The 22,038-nt window shown below is 41.9% G+C and overlaps 1 protein-coding gene across 2 annotated transcripts in view; it reads left to right on the top strand.

The window, feature by feature from the left end:
• The window catches only part of CAMKMT (calmodulin-lysine N-methyltransferase), a 348,130-nt gene that overhangs the window by 267,185 nt on the left and 58,907 nt on the right, over window positions 1-22,038 (top strand). For both annotated transcript variants that reach the window (XM_037066512.1, XM_037066511.1), the window contains exon 4: window positions 21,937-21,997. In XM_037066512.1, the coding sequence (XP_036922407.1) occupies window positions 21,937-21,997 (61 nt within the window). The remainder of the gene's footprint in view (window positions 1-21,936; window positions 21,998-22,038) is intronic.

Raw genomic sequence — 22,038 nt, forward strand, 5'->3', positions numbered from 1 at the left:
CATTTTCACATGATGCCACTTAATTCCCTAAGAAGCAGAAAGGTAAATCGGTGGCTGGCCGGCAAAGGTGTCACAATGCATTAAGACCAGGACTCGCTGCGGGGGATAATGGTTCTGATTGCTGTTGACTCATGTCCCCACCAACTGCCTCATGTAAAATAAGTGACATTTAAAAGACATCAAGATGTGAGAAGAGGGAAAGGAGAGGAAAGGAAGAGAGAGGAGGGTAAAAAGTACATGCGACTAAACTTGCCACCTGAACATGTAGTTTCTTTCCCACCCTAAGTGGCAGGAAATGATAACTCAACGTGCCACGGGTGACCTGCACTAAGCTTTTAACTTTCTGTCTTGTGTTTTGAGAGAAAAATCTGTAAAATTGCTTCTGGGAACTGCTCCAACATGTTATCATTTATTTCCAATTTAATTTTTTTTAAGTTTTATTCTTTTGCCCTTGCATATCAGTCTATTCATCTCCTTAAAAGCTTTAGGCTGAATCAAGTTCGGCAACGGGAGACAACAAGAGGCAGTCTACTTTCTGAAGGCCCGTTTATGTCTATTTTTATAAAGAGAATCAAATTCCAGTTTACAGTAAGCATATGCTTTAGTTGACATCTGTTTCTAAGACTTGGACGCTTTGTTTGCATAACAGTCGCCAATAAATGGCCTTGTTTTAAGTCTGCTCACTGAGTTGTATGTGGGCTGTTCAGCTGGGGATTTTAGCTGCAGCTGATCCCCTGCCGCTCATAGCTGATAGGAAGGGGGAAAATCCGAGGAGCCCAGTCCTATTTATTAATGCAGATTTTAACATTCTCAATGAACCACTTATCCAGTGTGATTCCGCAACCAAATCCTTATTTGCTCAGGCAGAGGGGGAGGGTTCTTCAAAGTGCTGAATTAAAGCTTACCAGCGTTTTTTTTTTTTTTTTTTTGGAGGGGGAGGGGATGGTGAGAAGGAGAAAGAGCAAGGCCCTTTCTGTAGCCAGTCTCTGAAAATTCAGAGTATGATTAGATGGAATCTTTAAACAGGATATCATAAACCAAGCTCATGTTTACCAAATTTATTGTTAACCAAGAATAACAGACATTTGTAGACCTCTCTAAATATAGGCCTTTTGTGCAAACTCTGGATGCTTTTTCCTGAATACCACGTAAATATCAGTTTAGAGTTTGCTAGAACTGGGTTGCTTCCTTCATTCCTTTGACTTTGTTTCATTTTAAAGCATACCCGATTCTTCATGCATGGGAGGTTGGCACAATATTCAAATATTTCAAGGTGTGCATGTGACTATCTTCAGGATCATTAATGCTAATTAAAGAAGTTTCTTTTTGTGTTAAGCTGCTATAAAAACGAAGCTAGTCCATAGTATCCATAAATCTGCCCTTTCTCCCCCTGCGCCCTGGAAGGCATGCCAGCAGTTAAAAACATTAACAGTGTGAGGATGGGGTCTCTGTGCCCTAGAAAGCGAGCCTGATTAATGGAGGATCTGCTTCAATTCTCTTATGTGTGTAGAAGAGAGCTGACTCTAATGTGTTGGGAAGTGTCGTGTTCATCGACTTTCACGTACTGAACTTTTCCCCCTGAGTTACTGTATAATATTCAGTTATCGTTTATGAAATGTGTAACATTTTTAAAGGGGATTTACATATCAACTTTTCCTAGTGGAATCAACAACAGTAGCATGAAATGTATCTACTCCATTTACTCTTATCCAGTGCTCCTACTTTCTTTTTCCCTTTGATTTTTATATATGGTAAAAATTTCATTGAAGAGAGATTTTCGATGACAGGACTGTAATTTTAAACCCAATAGAAGAGGTGTAAGCAATTTGAGCTTAGCTGAAGCATAATCTTAGGTTGTCAAGAAGAAACCCATTCTCCCTATGCTAATCAATCAGTGTATCAACCAACCAATCATCTCTTCAGCTTAGCATATATCCTAAGGTTTGATATATCTATTAACTGCCCATCATGCAGCTGGTCGGTGGATGATGAGAGTCCCCCTATCTTGGCATTTGGCGGCAGACGACTAAGCTATCACAGCCTCAGATAAATACCCAAGTGGAGATTTCAATCCTGTTCCTGAGTGCAGAGACAATCCAGAAATGTTGAAAATATTCTTTAGAAGAGAATGTACAGAAAATTACATTTCTCAGCACCATGGGATGTGTGAAAATTGTGTATATTACATGATTTCCCCTCCCTAGACACAACGAGATAAAATGAAATTACTCTTTTATTACGATTGGAATGCTGCTAATCAAAATAACTGCTGAAATCTGCTACAAACTCTTAATTGCAAGACAGATTACACGGAGGCATTTTGAGTAAGTAAGAATAATGACCATTTAGATGATAAATTCCCTGAAAACAAGCAGAGGCCCAATTTTATAAAGCAGGGCACATAATCATTGTAATTCGGGAGAAAGGGGTCCTTCTTTCCGAAGACAGTACATTGCTTCCTGGCCTTGACTCAGAGGTTTGGATATTAGCTTAGCTGCAGCTGAATGCATCTATAGCTCCTTCCACCGGGCAGTGTGTAGGGGCACAATTTGGAGATCATGAGTGCTTCTGTAAAATTGTTTATTGAAAAGTAGAAACCAAAAGGACTTAAAAGCAAAAGGTCTTAAATTTAATGGCGAAGAGTCTGTAACTGTGTTGCACTTGGATTGAGTGTGATGTATGTCTTCAAACACTGATTTCGACCGAGAAAGTAAAGTGCATAGTATGCAAACTAAAATCGTGGTATCTCCTCCACGCTGTTGTTCAAGGGTCTCACTCTTAAAAGAGAACCAAGTGAGGTATTAGTGAACTGTGGTTCAACCCAAGCTTGGCCACTGGGTCTTAACTTCATTAAGTGGTATTTTTCCGAAGTGCCCATGAAAAGTAGTTACTGATTAGTCTCATGATATGTAAACACGATTTCACATTCTTCCAAAAGGTTACTGTTTTCATAGGCATTATGGTATGAATTTAGACCTTTCCTCCAGTATTTGCTCTGCCAAAGTCCTTTCAGTGCTATTGGCCAACATAATCAGGAGAAAACTCTATTTCAGCCTTAATACAACGCTCTGGGTTTGAAGCCATTTAAATTTTTTGTTTGTTTGTTTTTTAGATTTTATTTATTTATTTTTCGAGACAGGGGAAGGGAGGGAGAAAAAGAGGGAGAGAAACATCAGTGTGTGGTTGCCTCTCATGTGCCCTGTAATGGGGGCCTGGCAACCCAGGCATGTGCCCCAACCAGGAATGGAACTGGCGACCCTCTGATTCACAGGTCGGCGCTCAATCCACTGAGCTACTCCAGCCAGGGCTAAAGCCATTTCCCCGCCATGATTTGTTGAGGGTGGGGCCCAGGAGGAGGAGGAGGAAGAATGGAGTCCATGATAACATGAAGTCTTTGGTGCCGAAGAGGGAAGGAAATCTGTTTTCTGCCCCGAGAAGTCCAGCCTGAGTCCATAGGGACCATGGTGATTTCTCCACTCTCGACTCAGCCTGTGCACTTTGGTCTCAACTTAAGAACTCTCACGCGTCCTGCTGTGAAAGGGCCAGTAACAATATAACAGCTCTAGGATTTTTCTCAACAGAAAGATAATTGTGGTGTCAAGTGCAGAGCAATAGTTTGGTTTAAATAGTATATTTTGAAGGCCCTTCTCAAGTAGTGTGATTCTCAGAGAAAACACTTGCTATGTGGGTTAAGGTTACAAATTTTATTACAGCAAAGAGAAGGGCCTCCTCCTGTTTCCTTACCCCTCCCCCCCAGAAAAGAAAGAAAGAAAGAAAGCAACGCAAAGAATCATTTTCTCTAACTCAAGTTATTTGCAGGGCCCATTCTGGGACTCATTCCAGGCTACTGTGATTAGAGACCTGCATGTTTATTGATATTCACAGATAAGCCCCAGACACAAGCACCTATGACATACGCTCTGTGCAAGGAGGCAAAAGGACTGATTTAGAGAAAGATGGCCCACTGAATATGTATTCTTTGTTGTTGGCCTGGAAACTTGTAAGCATGTAACTCTCAGGCCCTGGACGGACTTACTCCCCAGAGCATCTATCCTGTCTTCTGGTGATAATTGTCCTGACAGTTCTGCAGATTGTGGATACCGATAAGAGAGCCAGTGAAAGTGGACCGAGTGCAATTAGAAACTTATCCGCACAAGGATTGACCTGTGATTGCATTTCCAGGTAGAATTAGCTCCTGAGTAGATAAATCATGTAAAGCTCAGCAGATGGCCCTGGCGGAAGAAGAGGGGTTCATTTTTTTTAAATTGGTGTGAGCTCCAGGTTTAGCATGTTTTGCTACCATTCTGTAGGAATTCAACATGCTCTCACATGCACCATATACACGTGCCACAGGGAAGCAAGAGGAGTGATGAGTTCACTCCCTGCCCTCAAGGAGCTTATGGTCAAAGACAACAGAAAGAAACAGACCAAAGTATCTTTATGAAATCTTGCAGGTGGTACCAGTGAAATTTCTTTATCAGGCAGAGTATGATTAATGTTTGCTCTTTTATTCTGAATTCTCTTCAACGGGAAAGGGAGGCTAATACTGCGGTGAAGATTAAAACAAAAAGTAGGAGACAAGACGAAATGGATAGAGGAGAAACTGAGGGGGAGGGAAGACAGTAATGGACAGCATGCCCGGTCTGCTCTGTGGGTCCTGCCTACGTTTTAGGCAGGGAGGTCTTAGACTCTGCTGGGGCTGGAGGGGGAGTGTTCACGCAGATACCAGGTACCAAGGGTTGACCACTGTCTTGTTCTGCTTGAGCTGCCTTAACGGAAAGCCATAGACTGGCTGGCTTCAATAACAGACATTTATTTTCTCACAGTTCTGAAGGCTTCAAGTCCAAGATCAGGCTAGCAGCACAGTGGGTTTCTACTGAGGCTTCCCTCTCTGCCTTGCGGTGGCCACCATTTCGCTGTGCGCCCACATAAGCTCTTCTTTGCGATGCCCAGGTTGGATGAAGGGTGTCAGTTGCTTTCTGGAGTCTCTTATAAGGGCACTAATTCTGTCATATCAGGGCTCTACCCTCATGACTTCATTTAACCTTTGTTACCTCTTTATAGGCCCGATCTCTAAATACAGTCCCATTGAGGGATGAGGACTTCACCACAGGAATTTGGGAGAACACAGTTCAGCCCATACCCTCCACCAGTTGCAGCTAGAAGGAAAGTCCCCAAAGCATCTATTCCAACCTGCTGTTGGAGAGACCGCTGTTAACCAGCACACGGGCCATGGGTCTTTGCAGGGTTCCAGAAGCATTGTGTCCAGCCTTTAAGTGGTAGAGGGGAGGAAGGAAGAGAGCATGCACAGAAAGAAGAGGGTACATAGTTAGTGCTTTATGAATACTCCTAATGGGTGAAGGAGAATGGCCTCTGACTTCTTTATGGTTCTTAACCCATGCTGCCGCAGACTGGCCACAAGGCCCACGTCACGCTGTGGTACGAACACATTAATTGAATAGGGACGATCAGAATTTCTTTGTGAATAATGACTGGAAATAGCCTTCTGCCTATGCACTAGTGGAATGGGGAACCGAGTCTTCACTTGGCTGCACAATTCTCTTGATGGGGTCAGTGCTTTTTTTAAACCCTGAGGTATATACATTTTACATCCTGTTTTAACTTTTAAGTCTGATGGGAATTTCTTTAGAGTAACTTAAGAAGGAAGAAGAGAATTAGGGGAGGAAAGATATGATAGATGCTCATACCGGTCCTCAGGTTTAGTTTGTGACTTTCTGACAGACACCTTCGTTAGCCTTCATTTCGGAGGGCAGCGCTTCCATTAGAAATGAGCCCGTGACTACGGTTCGTGTTAACGTGCCACTGTCTGTTTCTTGGTTTTGACAGGTGTAAGATGTTGACGATGAGAGAAACTGGGTGAAGGCTGTCCCTTGACCCTGTGTTATCTGTGCCACATTTTACATTTCTGTAAATGTAGAATTATTCCCAACTAAAGAGTTTCTTTTTCTTAAAGATTTTATTTATTTATCTCTAGAGGGGAAGGGAAGGAGAGAGGGAGAGAAATAGCAATGTATGGTTGCCTCTCGTGAGTCCCCTGCTGGGAACTGGCCTGCAACCCAGGCATGTGCCCTGACTGGGAATCGAACTGCGATCGTCTGGTTCGCAGGCCCGCACTCAATCTACTGAGCTACACCAGCCAGGGCTAGAGTTTTTTTTAAAAACCCGGGTACATGTGCTTTACAGTAAACACGTTTAAATAAGATAGGTCTACATTTTGGGGAGCATTTGCTCAATGTTTCTGCAAATAAATGCTGGTTTAGACTAGATATCTGAGAAGCCGGCGGCTAACCCTGCATTTGCGAGCACCATCATCAGACAGGTCCCTATGGGGTCACACTGACAGGCTCGCTCGTTGAATCAGAAAAAGGAGGACTTAGAATTATTTGATTTTTTAGACTGTCAAAAATAAAGCAAAAATAATAAAATACTAAAATAAAGCAAAAATAATCTCTTGGTATGTTTACTAGACAAAGCCTATGGTAGGACATTGTAAGTTGCTTTAAAGTTTGCGTTTCCTATTAGGCTTGCTGGGTGGTGCATTCGTGACCACATAAAGGTATCTACTGGCCCCTTTAAAGTTAGAGGCTGTACAAACAAAACTTAAAGTCCTAAAACTTTCTCTCCAAAGTGTGGCAGTTCTTGGCTACACTAGTAAACAGTTTGACATGTGTTTAGATGCAATTCCGTTTTCGAATGCAGATTGTCTTTTCTTCAGGTACGTCTCTAATGACGTGTGTATATCATAGAGGAGATAGTATTTGACTCTTAATTTTTATGTTAGCTTCCACTCTGTTCTGTGGCTGTTTGAATTTTTAAAAGCAAAAAGGCAATAGGAGAATGCGTGTCGGTATCACTGTGCTTACTGCTGTGTGTCACTTACAGGTTTGTGTCCATCCTTTCCCCTGAAGAGAGAACCCACTGAGCGTAGGAAATGCGGCTTCAGTATGTCACCCCAGTCAGTACGTAGTAGTGATTCAATAAATATTTGTTCAAATGAGCAACTGAATGAAATCCCATTCAAATGAATTACTTCCATTGTGAAAGGACCCAAATACCCGCCTCTTGATTTGCTGTCTTCATGGCCCTTGTTTTAGGATGGCCTCACCGTGTGGACCCCTTTTTCTCATCATTGTCATTCAGCTATATATACACTAACCTTTCAAATTGGTAAAAAAAGTATTTAAAAGAAAGAGAAATCGTTCCCGTTTCAAAACCTATTGTGATGCATTTTCAAATATGCCATACGTATCTTTGTTAAAATTAAACCAGGGATTGGTTTTGAGCGAATAGCCCTATATCCTTACAGGTGCTGTGGATGGATGCATCTAAGCTGCTTATTATATTGATGGGTTTTGCTGCTCTGCAGCGAATGAAAACAGGCAGCTGCTTCCTCCATCAAAGCAAGGAACAGCCTGAGTTTTTATTAACTGAGTGTTCATTTCTTCTATTGCCAAAATTCTTCCACAAAACAAAAGAGCAGTTTTAGCACATTATTGCTTAACTAGACATGAACAACTGACAGCAAGTGATAAGCCTGTCTGCTTTTCACAACTGGTAATCATTTTTGGAATAGATGTTCTAATATAGTTGAATATAAATTTTGTAATTTACATCTACAATGGTACGTAAATTTATAGATCCAGCTTGTTGCAGCAGAATGAGGCTATAATCACAAAAGGCTTTGCCTGGTGTTGTTTAATTTTTAATGACTATTTGAAAAACTGGGGCAAGGAAATGAAATCAAATTAATTTCTTTAAAAAATACAGAAAGGTGCTAAAGATAATCATACAAGTTGGTTGGAGCCATTTGCACAGGGCCCCGATGCAGCAAGACCGCTGTGTTTACAGCCGGGACGTGCCTCGCACTCCATTTCCCCATTAGTTGCAGGGCACCGCCCAAGTTTGTGCAGCAGCAGACATTTCTGGAGAGCAGCCTGTCATACTTCCTCATATCAGTGCATGAAAATGAGCAGGGAGAAGGAAGGACAGAGCCCTCCCCGGTCATTCTGCACAGCTGAGGTTCTCAGCCAACTCTCATCCTTATTTTTTTAAGCAATCTGAATATCCGAACATCATCTGTTTATTTTCAGATAGAATGGCAGAGAGGGGTTTGTTTCGAGGAAGTTTAGACTGAGCCTCAACGACATGTTGCCTTATTTGCCAAGTCAGTTTGCTGAATGATGTTTTCCCCTTTGGAATTTGCTAACGGCAGTTCCTTCGGGAAGGAGGCAGCTCTCCTCCTTCCCCCCTCACCACGTGGGTCCAAGAGGAGGAATGGGGAGTGAAGACCGTTTTCTAAAAACCAACCCCGAAGAAATGGAGCTCTGAGATTTACACGTCTGGAGACTGGAAGTCCAAGATCCGGATGTTGCCAGGTTCACCTCCTCCTTGGTGTGCAGAAGGCCTTCTCTGTGTGTCCTTGTGTGGCCTTTCCTCTGTGAGTGTGTGTCCCTGGTGTCTCTCCCTCTTCTTTCAACCAAGAGACACAGCAGCATTAGGTAACAGTGGAATGATAATCCTGACATCTCCTCCCCTCCAGGCGCCAGCACCTCTAAAGGCAATTTTGAAATGCTGGGATGTGCATCTCCCAAACAACACTGGTAAATAAGTTCTGTTGTGTAAGAATCCTAATACCCGTGCCGTTTAATGAACGTACGGCATCACTTTGGCACACATAGCATGCGCCTCCTGAGTACAGTTTTCTCTCCTGCGAGGCTTTCCCAAATATGCAGGGCATGCACTGCTCCACGTGGAACACAAGCCTTTCAATTTGTTTTGAATTCAGTCACAGTGTTCACCTGGTGATGAGATAATGCTGGACTCAGAGGCAGAAAGCTGCTTTGCAAATCAGATTCGTGAATCGTGGGGAGCTGGGGAGGTGGGAGCCACACCGTCCTTGCTCCTCCTGGGTGTGCCGCATACCAGGTGTGTGTCGTGTTGGACAAGGGGCTCACTGGCTCAGATAAGGAACAATTACAGTTATTTACAATGCTTTCTTCTTTGTTCTGCTCCCTGTGACTCATTGCTGCTCTTACATGACATTTCAAGACATGGCACAGTCCTATTTTATTTTATTTTGTAAAGTTCAGCAACTTCCTTGTAAAAAATTTTTATCTGCCCCCAAGAATATTTTTTATTGCTTTTTTTATAAAGAGAGGAAAGGGGTACAGAAACATTGGAGCAAGAGAGAAGCCTCAACTGGCTGCCTCCCATATGCTCCCGGACTGGGGATTGAACCCATAACCTAGGTATGTGCCCTGACTAGGAATCAAACCCACAACCCTTTGATGCGCGGGACCATACTCCAACCAACTGAGCCACACCAGCCAGGGCCACAGTTGTGTTTTAAAAGAAAAAACGGTGATATCAAAATGATGGCTGATCACCCCACTCAGAGGAAACTGAATACAGCAAGGTTTTGGGGAGGGTGTTACTTGGAGTAAAACTGGCAATGAAAATCTTATTGCCCCTCCTCCACCTCCTGCTTCTCTTTATGTTTTACTATGGGAAGGCTGTGCTGTTTCTGGGAAAACCCAGGTCATGGTTCCTCTTCGGCTAGGAGCTCTGTGGTCTGTTTTTCTGGGTCCACCTTTCCTACTTTCTCGCTTTTCCTGCCCTCTCCACCTTTCTCACTTTCAGACACGCTCTCTGACCAATGCGCATGGAGCATTTTCTCAGCCTGGCGCAGAGAGCTGGCGCTGAGAAGTGCTCTTCTACCTGTGCTGTGAGACCGTGGGGAGATGTCTTCTATCCCAAAGGTAGTTTGTTCCCCTGAAGAGGAGAAAATATGTTTGAGAAAAAAATGCCGCTCGTGGCTAAAAAGCGTGCTCAGTATTAGAGAGGGAAAATTGCATTTGAGGAAGTTGTGTGTTATTAATATGCTAGATTAACTAAATAAAAAGCCATCATGACTTGAACATGTAGATGGAGTGCCGTTCTTTTCTGAAGCTGTGAGACTTAATTAACAAAGGCAGTTCTAATTCAATTAAGATAGACACGAAGACTTGCCTTCTCTAAGACTGTTTTGAATACTATCTAAAACATTTCCTGGTAGGGATTTAAATTTGAGATTATAGTGCAAATAACAATTTTTTAACCAATCTGATTTCCTTTAAAATGTCATGGGCTAGCCCTGGCTGGATGGCTCAGTTGGCTGGAGCCTAGTCGGGAGCACCAAAAGCTGTGTGTTTGATCCCCGGTCAGGGCACGTGCCTAGGCTACGGGTTCGATCCCCTGTTAGGGTTTGTACAGGAAGCAACGGGTTGATGTTTCTCTCTCACATCAACATTTCTTTCTCTCCAGGAGCATTTGAGAGAGAAAGAGAGAAACATCAACCCGTTGCTTCCTGTACATATCAACAAACATACCCTCAGGTGAGGGTTTAGAAAGCATTTAAAATGTCACAGGCTACTGACAATTGTGTAACTTTTGTTTGGAAATGCACAAATATAATCTCCTATAGTCATTGGATTGAGAGTTGAAAGAGGCTTTGGAAATCTATTCCACCCTTCCATTTTATTCTCGAAACTGGAGTCCCAAATTAGTTATTGACCTAGTCATGAGAACTAGGAACTAGTTCTCTTGATTCCAAGACCAGGTGCCAGGGTTGGGACAATACAGCAGGGATTAAGAACCTGCACTCTGAAGGTTGAGTGCATGGGCTCAGATCCCGGCTCTGCCACTTAAGCTCTCTGTGCTTTCATGGACCTCGCAGTGTCCCTTAGCTGGCCATAGTGACAATAGGTACCCTATAGGGTTGTTTTAAGGATTAAATGAGATATTCCACATGAAGTGCACAGCTCAGCGTTTGCCAGGTAGTAAGTGTTCCAAACGTAATGCTAAGAACAGCACTAGTAACAACGATAAATCTTAACTGTACTTACTTTACACTCTTCTAATTCACTAATCCTCACATCTATACTTACAGAGTAGATAGTATTATTGCTTCCAGATAAGGAGTTGTTGTAAGGAGAGTTTAAGTGACTTACTAAGGTCACGAAGATAATAAGCCTCAGAGCTGTCTCCCAAGTTCCTGTCTTCGCTGTATGAGCCACTGAAGCTGTCGCTGTGGCTGCGGTGTGTTCCTTCTCCTCGGTGGCGCTGCAGCATCTTCCTTGTTCTGTCTCCATTTCCCATCTGTCATTTAGCTGCTTTCCCAGTGTCTGCTCTAAGGCTGATGGCCGGGCCTCCAGGGACTGTCTTCTCCTCCCCGCCTTAGTGTCAGGGTGGGCCTGGGGCTCTGTACCATCACATTCCTAGGTCTCCAAATTAAAATTTAAGTTTGAAATTTTAATGTATTATAATCAAATCATGCCCATAAACTAACCCCTTTTGTGGTTGAGAAGAATCTACTGTTGAAACACTTGATTAATTTTTGTGCCTCTTTATTTCTCCTCCTTCTATGGGCTCATTGTCTGTCCTATAAGCTCAGATAGCTTCTCCAGGAACAGGAGAAGTGAGGTGGCAGAAAGACTTCCGCGGGCCCTCATGAGTGCGATCTAGTGTGCCCTGCGGTCTGGAGGTGAGGAGTCACTGCTCTCTCCAGTCAGACGACCTGGTTTCACATTCCAACTCTGTGACAGAACACCTGCCCAGCTCAGAGAGAGGCTTCCTCAGTGCCTTGATTTCCTCACCTACCTCCTAGCATCCGGGTAGCAGTCAGCACCCAACAAATGTTAGAATGTCCCAGGGCCACTCCACCTGCTCGCTGTGCTGGGCTGTGTGAACACTCCCTCTCGCCCAGGTGTGCCCACCTTCTCTGGGGTCTGGCTCCGCAAACAGAGGGAGGCCCACACTTAAATAATTTATCGTCCAGAGCATGTTGGTAAGTGGGGCTGATCAGGAGGATGAGTATAGAACAGTGTTGTCCTTGTGTATGGAACTCAGAGTTCCCATTGCTGGGGCAGATTTTCCCAAGGTTAAGTTTTGGGTTGATTTTGTGGGTATTCTATTGGGAATAATAATCTCCCTGAAAATATCATAAAAATAGAATCATGATTAATAAAATTTCCTGGATAAAAACATGTCAAAAATAGTAAAAATGGCAATAGCAGCAGCATCAACAGCTAACGTTAAAAAACAACAACTTTATTATGTGCTAGGCATTATTCTAAATGCCCTACAAGCTCATTTGATCATCCGAACAGCACTATGATTAGGTATTTTTATTGCTTGCACTTAACAGATAAGGGAACTGAGAATACCCAGCAATGCTGGCTGAAGTAGCACCTCCCCCGGCCCCCAGTTATTCTCCATTTCATTAGTGTTTTATTTTCTTCACAGCATTCATTACTATCTGAAATTGTCTACATTACTCCCTGTTGCCCCTATTAAAGTTATTTGGGCAACAGTTACGTGTTATTCACTGCTATATCCTCAGCTTCTAGAACAGGCTTTGGTACCAATAATTATATGTTGAATGAATGAGTGAGTGAATGAATGAGTGAGTAGATTAATAAATGAGGCAGAAAAAGCTTAAGTACTTGTTCAAGGTCATGCAACCAGAAGAGCGAATATTCAAGCTGAACCCTGTGTTTAACTCCGGAGCGTGAGATCTGGTTCTCTATTATAGCTTTTTATAGCCTGAAGTCTTCCTAGATATGATCTAATCCAAGCCTACTGTTTTGCAGACGAGGGTTCAGAAGCTCAGACAGGCTAAATTACTTCCCAATATCACCCCAATGGTTAGTGGCAGAGCCAGAATCAGAGCTCAGATGCCCCAGTTAGTGTTTTTTTTCACCATGAATTCAGCCTCCCCAGTTCCCATAAAACTGAAGAAAAATCCTATATGCTTTTGATGTACATCATCCACCCACTTATTCGTGCCGTACACCTAAGTCATACTTGACACTTCCTTCTCTCTTACCACCTCCTTCATCTAATTAACTATAAAGTTTTGTCAGTGTACCTTCTAAATATAGCTCAGATCTTTTCACTTTGCTTCACATCCTGTAACTGTCACCTAAGCCACCATCAATACCTCTGTAATTGTAGTAGCCTTCTACCTAATTTCCCCCGCCTGCTTTTGCCCCCTTTCCATCTATATTCTCTAAAGTAGCCAGGCTTATCTTCTAAAATGTAAATCTGATCATACCACTCTGCTGCCTAAAATGTGTCATTTATTATAAGGTGCAAATTCAAATTCTTAACATGGCCTTTGGGTTTGTGGGATCTGGCCCCTAACTACTCTCTCCTTTTCTCATGCATTCTGCAACTCCTCTGACCCTATTTCCATTCTTAGAAATCAAGCTCTTTTCTTCAAAGTTTTAATTCATGAGGCTCCCCCTCTAGGAGCCATTCCCTTTACCCCGGCCCCCTTTTTCTCTTCTACTTGGCCCTTCATCCTCTGCGTCTCAACTTACATCCATTTCTACAGGGATGAGTTCCCTGATGGACTTCTCCCAACCTCCCCGCTGACCAGGGCAGGTCCCCTATGATGCATTCTCAGAAGTACCATCCAGTTTTCCTCCATGGCATTTATTACGATTGTCATTAGGCATGTTATTCGTATCATTACTTATTTAACATCTCCTTTCCTACTAGACCAAAGCCCTAGTGACCATGCTAGCGATCCCCAGGGCCTGGAACATAGTAGGTGCCCAATAAAAATGTATGGAGCATTCTGTAGTCCTCTTACAGATTTCCATTCCAGGCTGTGTTATCAATGACAAAGCAGAAAGGGTTAAGAAAAAGGAGGCAGAGTGTAAACACTAAAAACTGTCCGGAAGGCTTTCCTACCCATTCCAGCACAAGCAGCTTTGCATTTTAGTAACATCGCCAGTGCATTTCTTCTCCCAGAAGAATCCGTGGCTTCGCTGGGGGTGTGTTGGCCTCTCCATTTGAATCTCAGGTTTGAGAGAGGCCTTACTTCTGACAGCTGCAGGGTGGGCGTGATCATTTACTTGGAGGAAGGTAAGGGAAGAAGCTGTTTGGGTGGGCGTTAGCTGATCGCAGAAAGCGTGTCCCTCCGCTGTGAGAGCAGGGTGTGTTGTCGTGGGGCGGGTACAAGGGTTAGAGTGAGAGGGGAAGTCCTCAGTGCCACTTGTTGCAGGTGGGCCGTCGGGATCTCGGGGCCCATCTGAACTGAAGTGTGGGCAGGCAGAAGGCTCTCAAATGACAGTGATCTAGAAGAACCCATGCTTAGCTAGAGATGCATGTCTCTTAATATCTAACTTCATTAGATACGAAGTTACCTAATTATATATGTAAATTCCCTTTCTGTATTCCCAACAGGAGGTTTAGTAGATGTTAAGTTGTTAGGTTTAATAGATGTCTAGTATTAGTTAATTTTAGGATTCATTCAGACTTTAGGTCAGGTTCGTAATGAATGTGTTGTTTGTTTCCAGATTAAACACAGAACTTGGCATTTAAAATCATCCTAAACTATTTCGCAAACAACAGAAAAGTGGTCACACATATGAATTAGATCATATCACCAACTTCCCCTCTCATTATCGCTATATAGACAGCGAGTTCTTCATATTTTAGTGTGGGCTGGCTAGGGGCTTGGAGATTTCACAGGCCCAGTTCTGATGGAAGCGTCTGCAGGGAACCAACCCTTTGCTGGACAGAAAACGAATGAAACCGAACAACCATGGAAACCCAGGTATAACATAGTGTTCTTCTTCTTCCAGACGGAGTTCTGTAGCTGGTCCTTTTATGGAGGCCCAGTGGGTGAAGGAGGCATTTTCTCCTGGGAGTTGAGCTAATTGGATTTATATAGAAAGCACTACGAAATGGGAAATTCTGCCTCTGAATAATTTTTATGGAAGTATCCTAACTCATGACATGTGTTTTAGAAAACATCATCTAAAATAAACCATTAATTAAAACGTTTTGTGAGGCTTTGGGGGGAATCAATAATTAGCCCCTCTAAATGCCTCTGCGGTCATTCTGCTCTGCTTCACTGGATGACGTCAGGGATGTAGCAGAAGGGCCAGTAATTGATTGGTAGACCCTACAGTATTAGTAATGGAGTATGAAAATCTTCAGCATGGAAAAAGCTCACACTAGTGTCCTTGACTTGAAATTGTACATCCTCCTTGAAATTCTTTTCATTACTTTTCCAGTGAGTTTCTCTCTGTTCCATGAGGCCATGCTAGTCTCTGTTCTTCAGAACATGTATGAAAATCCCAGCACTCAGAGCTTAAAGTATTTATGCTAAGATGCACCCTGTGAGAGTTAAGAATATTATTGTGTGTCTTAGATTTGAGAATTATCCCACAAACAATTACATTCAAAAGATCATACATTTCTGGATTTCAGTTCAGGTAAGCTTGGAGATTGAACAATGCATTAAAATTAATTCCTTCCAGAACCCTCACTAAACCATTCTAACAGGATGTTTTTAAGACATAAATCTACAAGGATGATAAAATAAGGAATCATACAAGAGCATAATTTGGAAGCTGAGAAGCAAATGAATGAGTGGTCATCGACTAGGCAGACATGAGCGAGCCAGCAGTTGGGAAAGTCGAGAGCTCACCCAGTTCATACTTCTGAGATATCCAAAGGCTCAGGAATTGGTGGCATCAGGAAATTCTTTAGAATTCTTTTTATAATTCTAAAATTCTAAAAGCAGAAATTGTAAAAGCAGGCTATGTAAGGAGAGTTGATTAGAAATTTTTTAGAAAGCAGTTTTGTCCCCATTCCAGGCCCCTGGGCAACTCCCCCTCTGCACTCCAAACAGAAGAGGCAGTTCATTCTCTGTGGAGGGTTAAATTCCGTTTTTGGATTGTGGGACACCAGGCACGGTGGAAATTGGACAGGGCACCAAAAACAGAGTAGGGGGAATTAGGTGAACACATGCAGGCCGATTGCTGAGCCTCTTCACCCACATCCAGCCCAAACACACTCAGCCCTCCTCTCCTCCAATCAGCCTTTTTATCTTTCAACAATTACATTTAAGCAAACAACAAATAATTACCAGATATCTGAGGAAAGCTTTTAATGTGACAGGTACCAAAACCTATAAACAGAAAAAAGCGACATGAAGAAAACAGACTATGCAAAGATAAGAAAACTAAAAATAAACTATAGTTAATATTTTCAAATAATTAAGAGATTTCACTCATACAACAGGAAGGAATGAGATGCTCTAAGAGGGAAATATTCAGAGAACAACCCTTAGCAATAATAGCATAAATGAAAAGACCAGTAAAAGGATTGGAAAGTAAAGTTGAGGAAATTTCCAAGGAAGTAAAAAACAGTGAGATGAAAAGCAGGAAAGAAAAGTTAAGAAAATTAGCGGATGAGTTCAGGAGATCCAACGTCCAAATAATAAGAGGTCCAGAGAAGAGAGACAAATAAAAATCCTGGTAAGCAGAACATCAAAGGGACTTCCCAAGAAGCTTTTAAAAAACTGAAGAACATGGAGTTTTCAGATTGAAATTGCCCACTGAATCATGCAAGTTCTCAAACATGCAGCTTCCACTCACTTTTCCTTAAGAAGTTACTGGAGGTCCTGACCAGCGTGGCTCAGTGGGTTGGGGGCATCACCCAGCAAACTGAAGAGTCGCCCATTCCATTCCTAGTCAGGGCGCATGCCTGGGTCGCAGGCCAGGTCCCTGGTTGGGGGTGTGCAAGAGGCAGCCGATCAGTGTTTCTCTCATACATCGGTGTTTCTCTCCCTCTTCCGTTCTCCCTTCCCCTCTCTCTAAAAATAAATAAATAAAATCTTTTAAAAAATGAAGAAGAAGAAGAAGTTACTGCGGGATGTGTTGCACTAAAATGAAGTAAACCAAGAAAGGAACACAAAGGATAGAGAAAACGAAAGGTGCAACACAAGAGAAGGGAGAAGGGAAGCCTGAAATGACAGCGAAGGCTGATTCCAGGGGATCAGTTGTGCCCCAGGCGTAGAGCGTTCCATCTGGACAAGGCAGGTCAGTTGCACCATGAGGCTGATGGAATGAATACCCAGTGGGAACGAGAGTGAGTACCAAGAGGAGAAATTGACAATAGCATTTTGAAGCTGAATAAAATCTTAGCAAATGAAGGAGAAAAGACAATTTTAAAAGCCAGTGGAAAAAATGTTATAGATGAGAGCAAAAGTAATCATAGTTTCCTAAATGACTGTTTTATTTCCTGATCTGAGTAAAGTTGACAGTGAGTAGAGATCTTACCAAAATGTTCATATGTCTATCTGTACTGGGAAGATGGTGGTGGGTGGATGGATAAGGAGCATGGTACCCAGTGGCAGTCAGTCCTTATTTACTCTCAGCCATCCCAGCCCTAGGCAACCGCCAGTCTGTGCTCTGTCTCTGTAGATTTACCTGTCCTGGATATGTCATGCAAAGGGCCACATATAACAGTAGGGTCTTTCATGCCTGGCTTCTTTCACTTAGCATAATATATTTTTCTAAAAGATTTTATTTATTTACCTTTAGAGGGGAAGGGAAGGAGAGAGGGAGAGAAATATCAATGTATGGTTGCCTCTCGTGCATCCCCTGCTGGGAACTGACCTGCAACCCAGGCATGTGCCCTGACTGGGAATCGAACTGCGATCCTCTGGTTTGCAGGCCTGTGCTCAGTCCATGGAGCTACACCAGCCAGGGCTCACTTAGCATGATATTTTCATGTTCCATCCATATTATAGCATGAATCAGTACTTTATTTCTTTTTATTGCCACTTCATTTCATGGACATAACGTGTTTTGTTTACCCATTCATTCATTGATGGGCACTTGGGTTGTTTCCACTTTTTGACTGTTGTGAATAATGCTGCTCTGAATACTTGTGTGCAAGTTTCGTGTGGATGATTTCTTTTGTCCTGGATATAAACTGAGGAGTGAACTTGTGCGGCAATTCTACACTTAACTTTTTGGTGAACTGCTAGGCTGTTTTCCCAAGTAGCTGCACCATTTTATACAATCTCTCGACACCCTCGTCAACATTTATTTCCCGACTTTTTTATGATAGCCATCCAAGAGGGTGTGAAGTGGAATCTCACTTTAGTTTTGATTTGCACTGAGATAAATTTTGAAATACAACATGTTAGAAAAACAAAATAAGTTGTCAAAACCCTATCTCGGCAAAACCTTGAGGAAATAAATGCTCGTATTAGGGGCACAGTTTGATAAACATTTTCAAAGGACAGTTTGATATATCAGAATGTGAAATGTACTTAACCTTTGACTAGATTTCCCATTTCTGGGTATTTGTTCAAAGGAGAAAAATCATTTGCGGGGGAGTGGGTAGATTGTCTTCATTGTATGACTATTCATAATCTCTTAATACCCAAAACTTGGAAACTAACTTAAATGTCTGTCAAAAGGAAACTGGTGAAAGGAATGACTATGGAGACATAAAATCTCTGGACAGTCATTAAACATAATAATGGAGGTATAGTATAGGTTAGCTGTCATCAAGATCTATCCATCATGTGTTGATTGGGGCAAAATCCAATCATTGGATACCTGCCTAATAAAATCTCATTTGTGTATAGTGTCTTTATGCTTAGAGAGATCTTCTTTTTGGAAATGGTGTCCAAAATGTTAACAGTGATTATATATTAATGGTGGAATTTTAGGTCATTTTTAAGTTTGTGTTTTGTATTTTTTGTATTTAACACCAATCTCTGTAATTTTTTGAGAAAATGATAAAACTATTTTAAAAGACTGTGTTTGATTTTTCTGCATACAGGTCTTTTACCTCCTTGGTTAGGTTTATTCCCAGATATTTTATTTTTGTTTTTGCTATATCGAATGGGATTTTTTTCTTGATTTCTGCTTCTGCTGTTTCATTGGTGGTATACAAAAATGCCTTTGATTTCTGGATATTGACTTTGTATCCCACTGTTTTGCCAAATTCATTTATTAGTTCCAGCAGTTTTTTGGTAGAGGCTATAGGATTTTCCATGTACACTATCATGTCATCTGCAAACAATGCCAGTTTTATTTCCTCTTTTCTGATTTGGATGCCTTTTATTTCCTTTTCTTGTCTGATCACTGTGGCTAGAACTTCTAATACTATATTGAATAGAAGTGGTGAAAGTGGACAACCTTGTCTTGTTCCTGATCTTAGTGCAAAAGATTTTAGTTTTTGCCCATTGAGTATGATGTTGGCTATAGGTCTTTTATATATGGCCTTTATTATATTGAGGAATGCTCCCTCTGTTCCCATTTTTCTAGCTATCAGAGAGATGCAAATTAAAACCACAATGAGATACCACTTTACACCAGTCAGAATGGCTATCATAGACTAAGAAACAAACAACAAGTGCTGGAGAGGGTGTGGGGAAAAGGGGACCCTAGTTCACTGTTGGTGGGATTGCAGACTAGTACAACCACTATGGAAAACAGTATGGAATTTTCTAAGAAAACTGAAAATGAATGTGCTTTTTGACCCAGCAATTCCACTATTAGGAGCATATCCTAAGAACCCTGAAACACCAGTCCAAAAGAACCTATGCACCCCCATGTTCATAGCAGCACAATTTACGATAGCCAAGAGTTGGAAGCAACCTAGATGCCCATTAGTAAATGAATGGATCAAAAAACTATGGTACATTTACACAATGGAATTCTATGCTGCAGAAAGAAAGAAGGAACTCCTACCCTTTGCAGCATCATGGATGGAACTGGAAAGCATTATGCTGAGCGAAATAAGCCAGGCGGTGAAAGACAAATACCATATGATATCACTGTTAACGGGAATCTAAACAACAAAACAAACAAGCAAGCAAAATATGACCAATGACACTCAAATACGAACAGGCTGACAGGGCCCAGAGGGGAGAGAATCATAGGGGAAAAGGGGAGGGACTCATATGAACAAGTATAAAGGACACATGGACACTAACTAAGGTGGGGGGTGGAAATGGGAGGGAGGTGGGGAGCACTGGGGGGGGGGCAGGGCTGGGAATATAAGACAGAAAACTGTACTTGAACAAGAATTACATAAAAATTAAAATTAAAAAAAAGACTGTGTTTGAGAAGTCACATTTTGTGCTTAACCGAGGCTTGAATTTTAGTTAAATACCTTTCCCCTATCATTATTTTTTAAACCTCAAAACCATCTACTAAAGGTATAAATAAATTCACTGTTGTGGTGATTGTACCCACCTGGTAGGGAGCACTGTCCTGGGCTCCCTCTTCAGAGAATTTTGTGAATTTTTAGCCTTTATAGAGTTATATTTATGTGGAAGTTTGCCAGATATTGGAACTTGGGGGATGTGCCAAAGCTCATGGGTAGGTCAAAGGTTCTCTATCTGTTCTGGTTGTTGGAATAATTGTTTTGGGGTTCACATATTCTGTCTTCTAACCCTCTATTCCCCTGTGTGGGAGAATAACATTAAAAACAACGATGAACTTTCTTTGAGCTTGTTATGAGTTAGGAACTGTTCTAAATACATTTCATGTATTTTACTCATTTAATCCTCACAAAAAAGTCCTGTGAAGTTGGAACCATGATTAGGTTGTTTTGTAGATGAGGAACTTGTAGAAGCACAGAGAGGTTAGGTAACCTACCCAAAGTCACTCAGCCAGGAAACGCAGAGTGGGGATGGAGTGCATTGAATCTGCTTCCAAAGTACTGGTGATCTTAACCGCTACATGCCACGGCCTCTCTGACTTTATTCCTAAATGTGACTCCAACCACCTTTTGCTTGTTTACTTTGTTTCTGCCCCACATGGTCATTTCCACCAGAAAGGTCATGGTTGCTGAGCTCGTGAGCGTGCCTGACTGGGCTTTCCTGCAGCAAATGCTCTGTGGAGTCATCTCTTGGCTGCACAGATATTTACCCACAAATTCTTTTAAGATTTTACCTTTTTTTTTTACATTCTTTTTGTAAAAAAAGATGTTTGGATTTCTTACTCCTCAAAGATAGAGATGAATCTGGGCTTTTTAAAAACACTGTGTTTTTAGGTGTTTTGGTTTTGCATCAAGACCTATCAGAAGAGTGCAGAGAGCTGAGACAGCGAGCCTTCCCTGCCCTTTCCCAGGACTGATCGGCCTCCCCAGCCTCGGGCCTCCCCAGCCTCGGGCGGTGCCTGGCCTGAGCTTGGAGTCTGGCCACTGGGGAAGGCCTAGTCTTTATAAGGCTGTCATTCACTCTGATTATAAGAGTGATACATATTTATCGTAAAAATTTAGGGAAATACGCAATGGGTAAAGAAAAAAGCACTCGTAACCCTACCATCACCTGACAACCAATAGGAACCGTCATTTCCTAATGTGTTTGTCTCCTCTTTCAGCGATCCATATTTCTTCAGGAAGACTATTTAAGTCTCCCAAAGAAATGATTCACAGATGATGATTTTAGAAAATGCCTGTTCATAGAGTTTAGTGGGTAGGGTCATTGTTAAATTTAAAGATATTCCAGAGTGGGTGAAATTTAAATTTCTTAATTTTACATTCTAGTTTGATTTTTATTAATTAAAGAAAAGGAAAAATTGCATATTTTTAAAAATTGTATGGAATCAAACAAAAAGGTATAATGACCTTAGTGGGTTTTTTTGCTCCTGTAGGTGACTTTCCCATTTATTTTTGCTTAACATGGGTTGCATGTACAGCAGGCTTCAATCGGTGCCTATGAACTGACAGCAAAGAAGGTTCCCGTGTACGTCCCTACAATCTACCTGAAATACTATTAAAATGTAACTTTTGATATTGCTAATTTGGCTGTTATTGTATTTGCTGTTTTGTTGTGGCTGAAATTTGGTAAAATTTATCTAGAATATTACACTATTTCCCCAGGTCATACTTCTCAGGATTAAAAAAATCAACAACAAAAGAAACTCATGGGATACATTACTAGTAATAATTCTGTTAAGTTTGGTTCAAGTTGAAATGGCTTGTACTGAACATTATTTTCAAAAGCCATTTTTTAAAAGAATGACTGCGGAGAATGAGTGCGGAAGAGACTTGTACAACAATAACAACAACCGAAAAAAAAATCTATCCCCTTGTGTTTTCCAGGCATCTGGCCTGCGGAAGAGGTTTTGGCTTACTACTGCCTCAGGCACAGCGATGTATTCAGGTACCAAGCTGCACTTACAGATACCTTGTTTAGCCCATTAT

This window comes from Sturnira hondurensis, unplaced genomic scaffold, assembly GCF_014824575.4.
Source record: "Sturnira hondurensis isolate 20B ecotype Veracruz unplaced genomic scaffold, ASM1482457v3 Scaffold0016663, whole genome shotgun sequence".
Taxonomy (NCBI): domain Eukaryota; kingdom Metazoa; phylum Chordata; class Mammalia; order Chiroptera; family Phyllostomidae; genus Sturnira; species Sturnira hondurensis.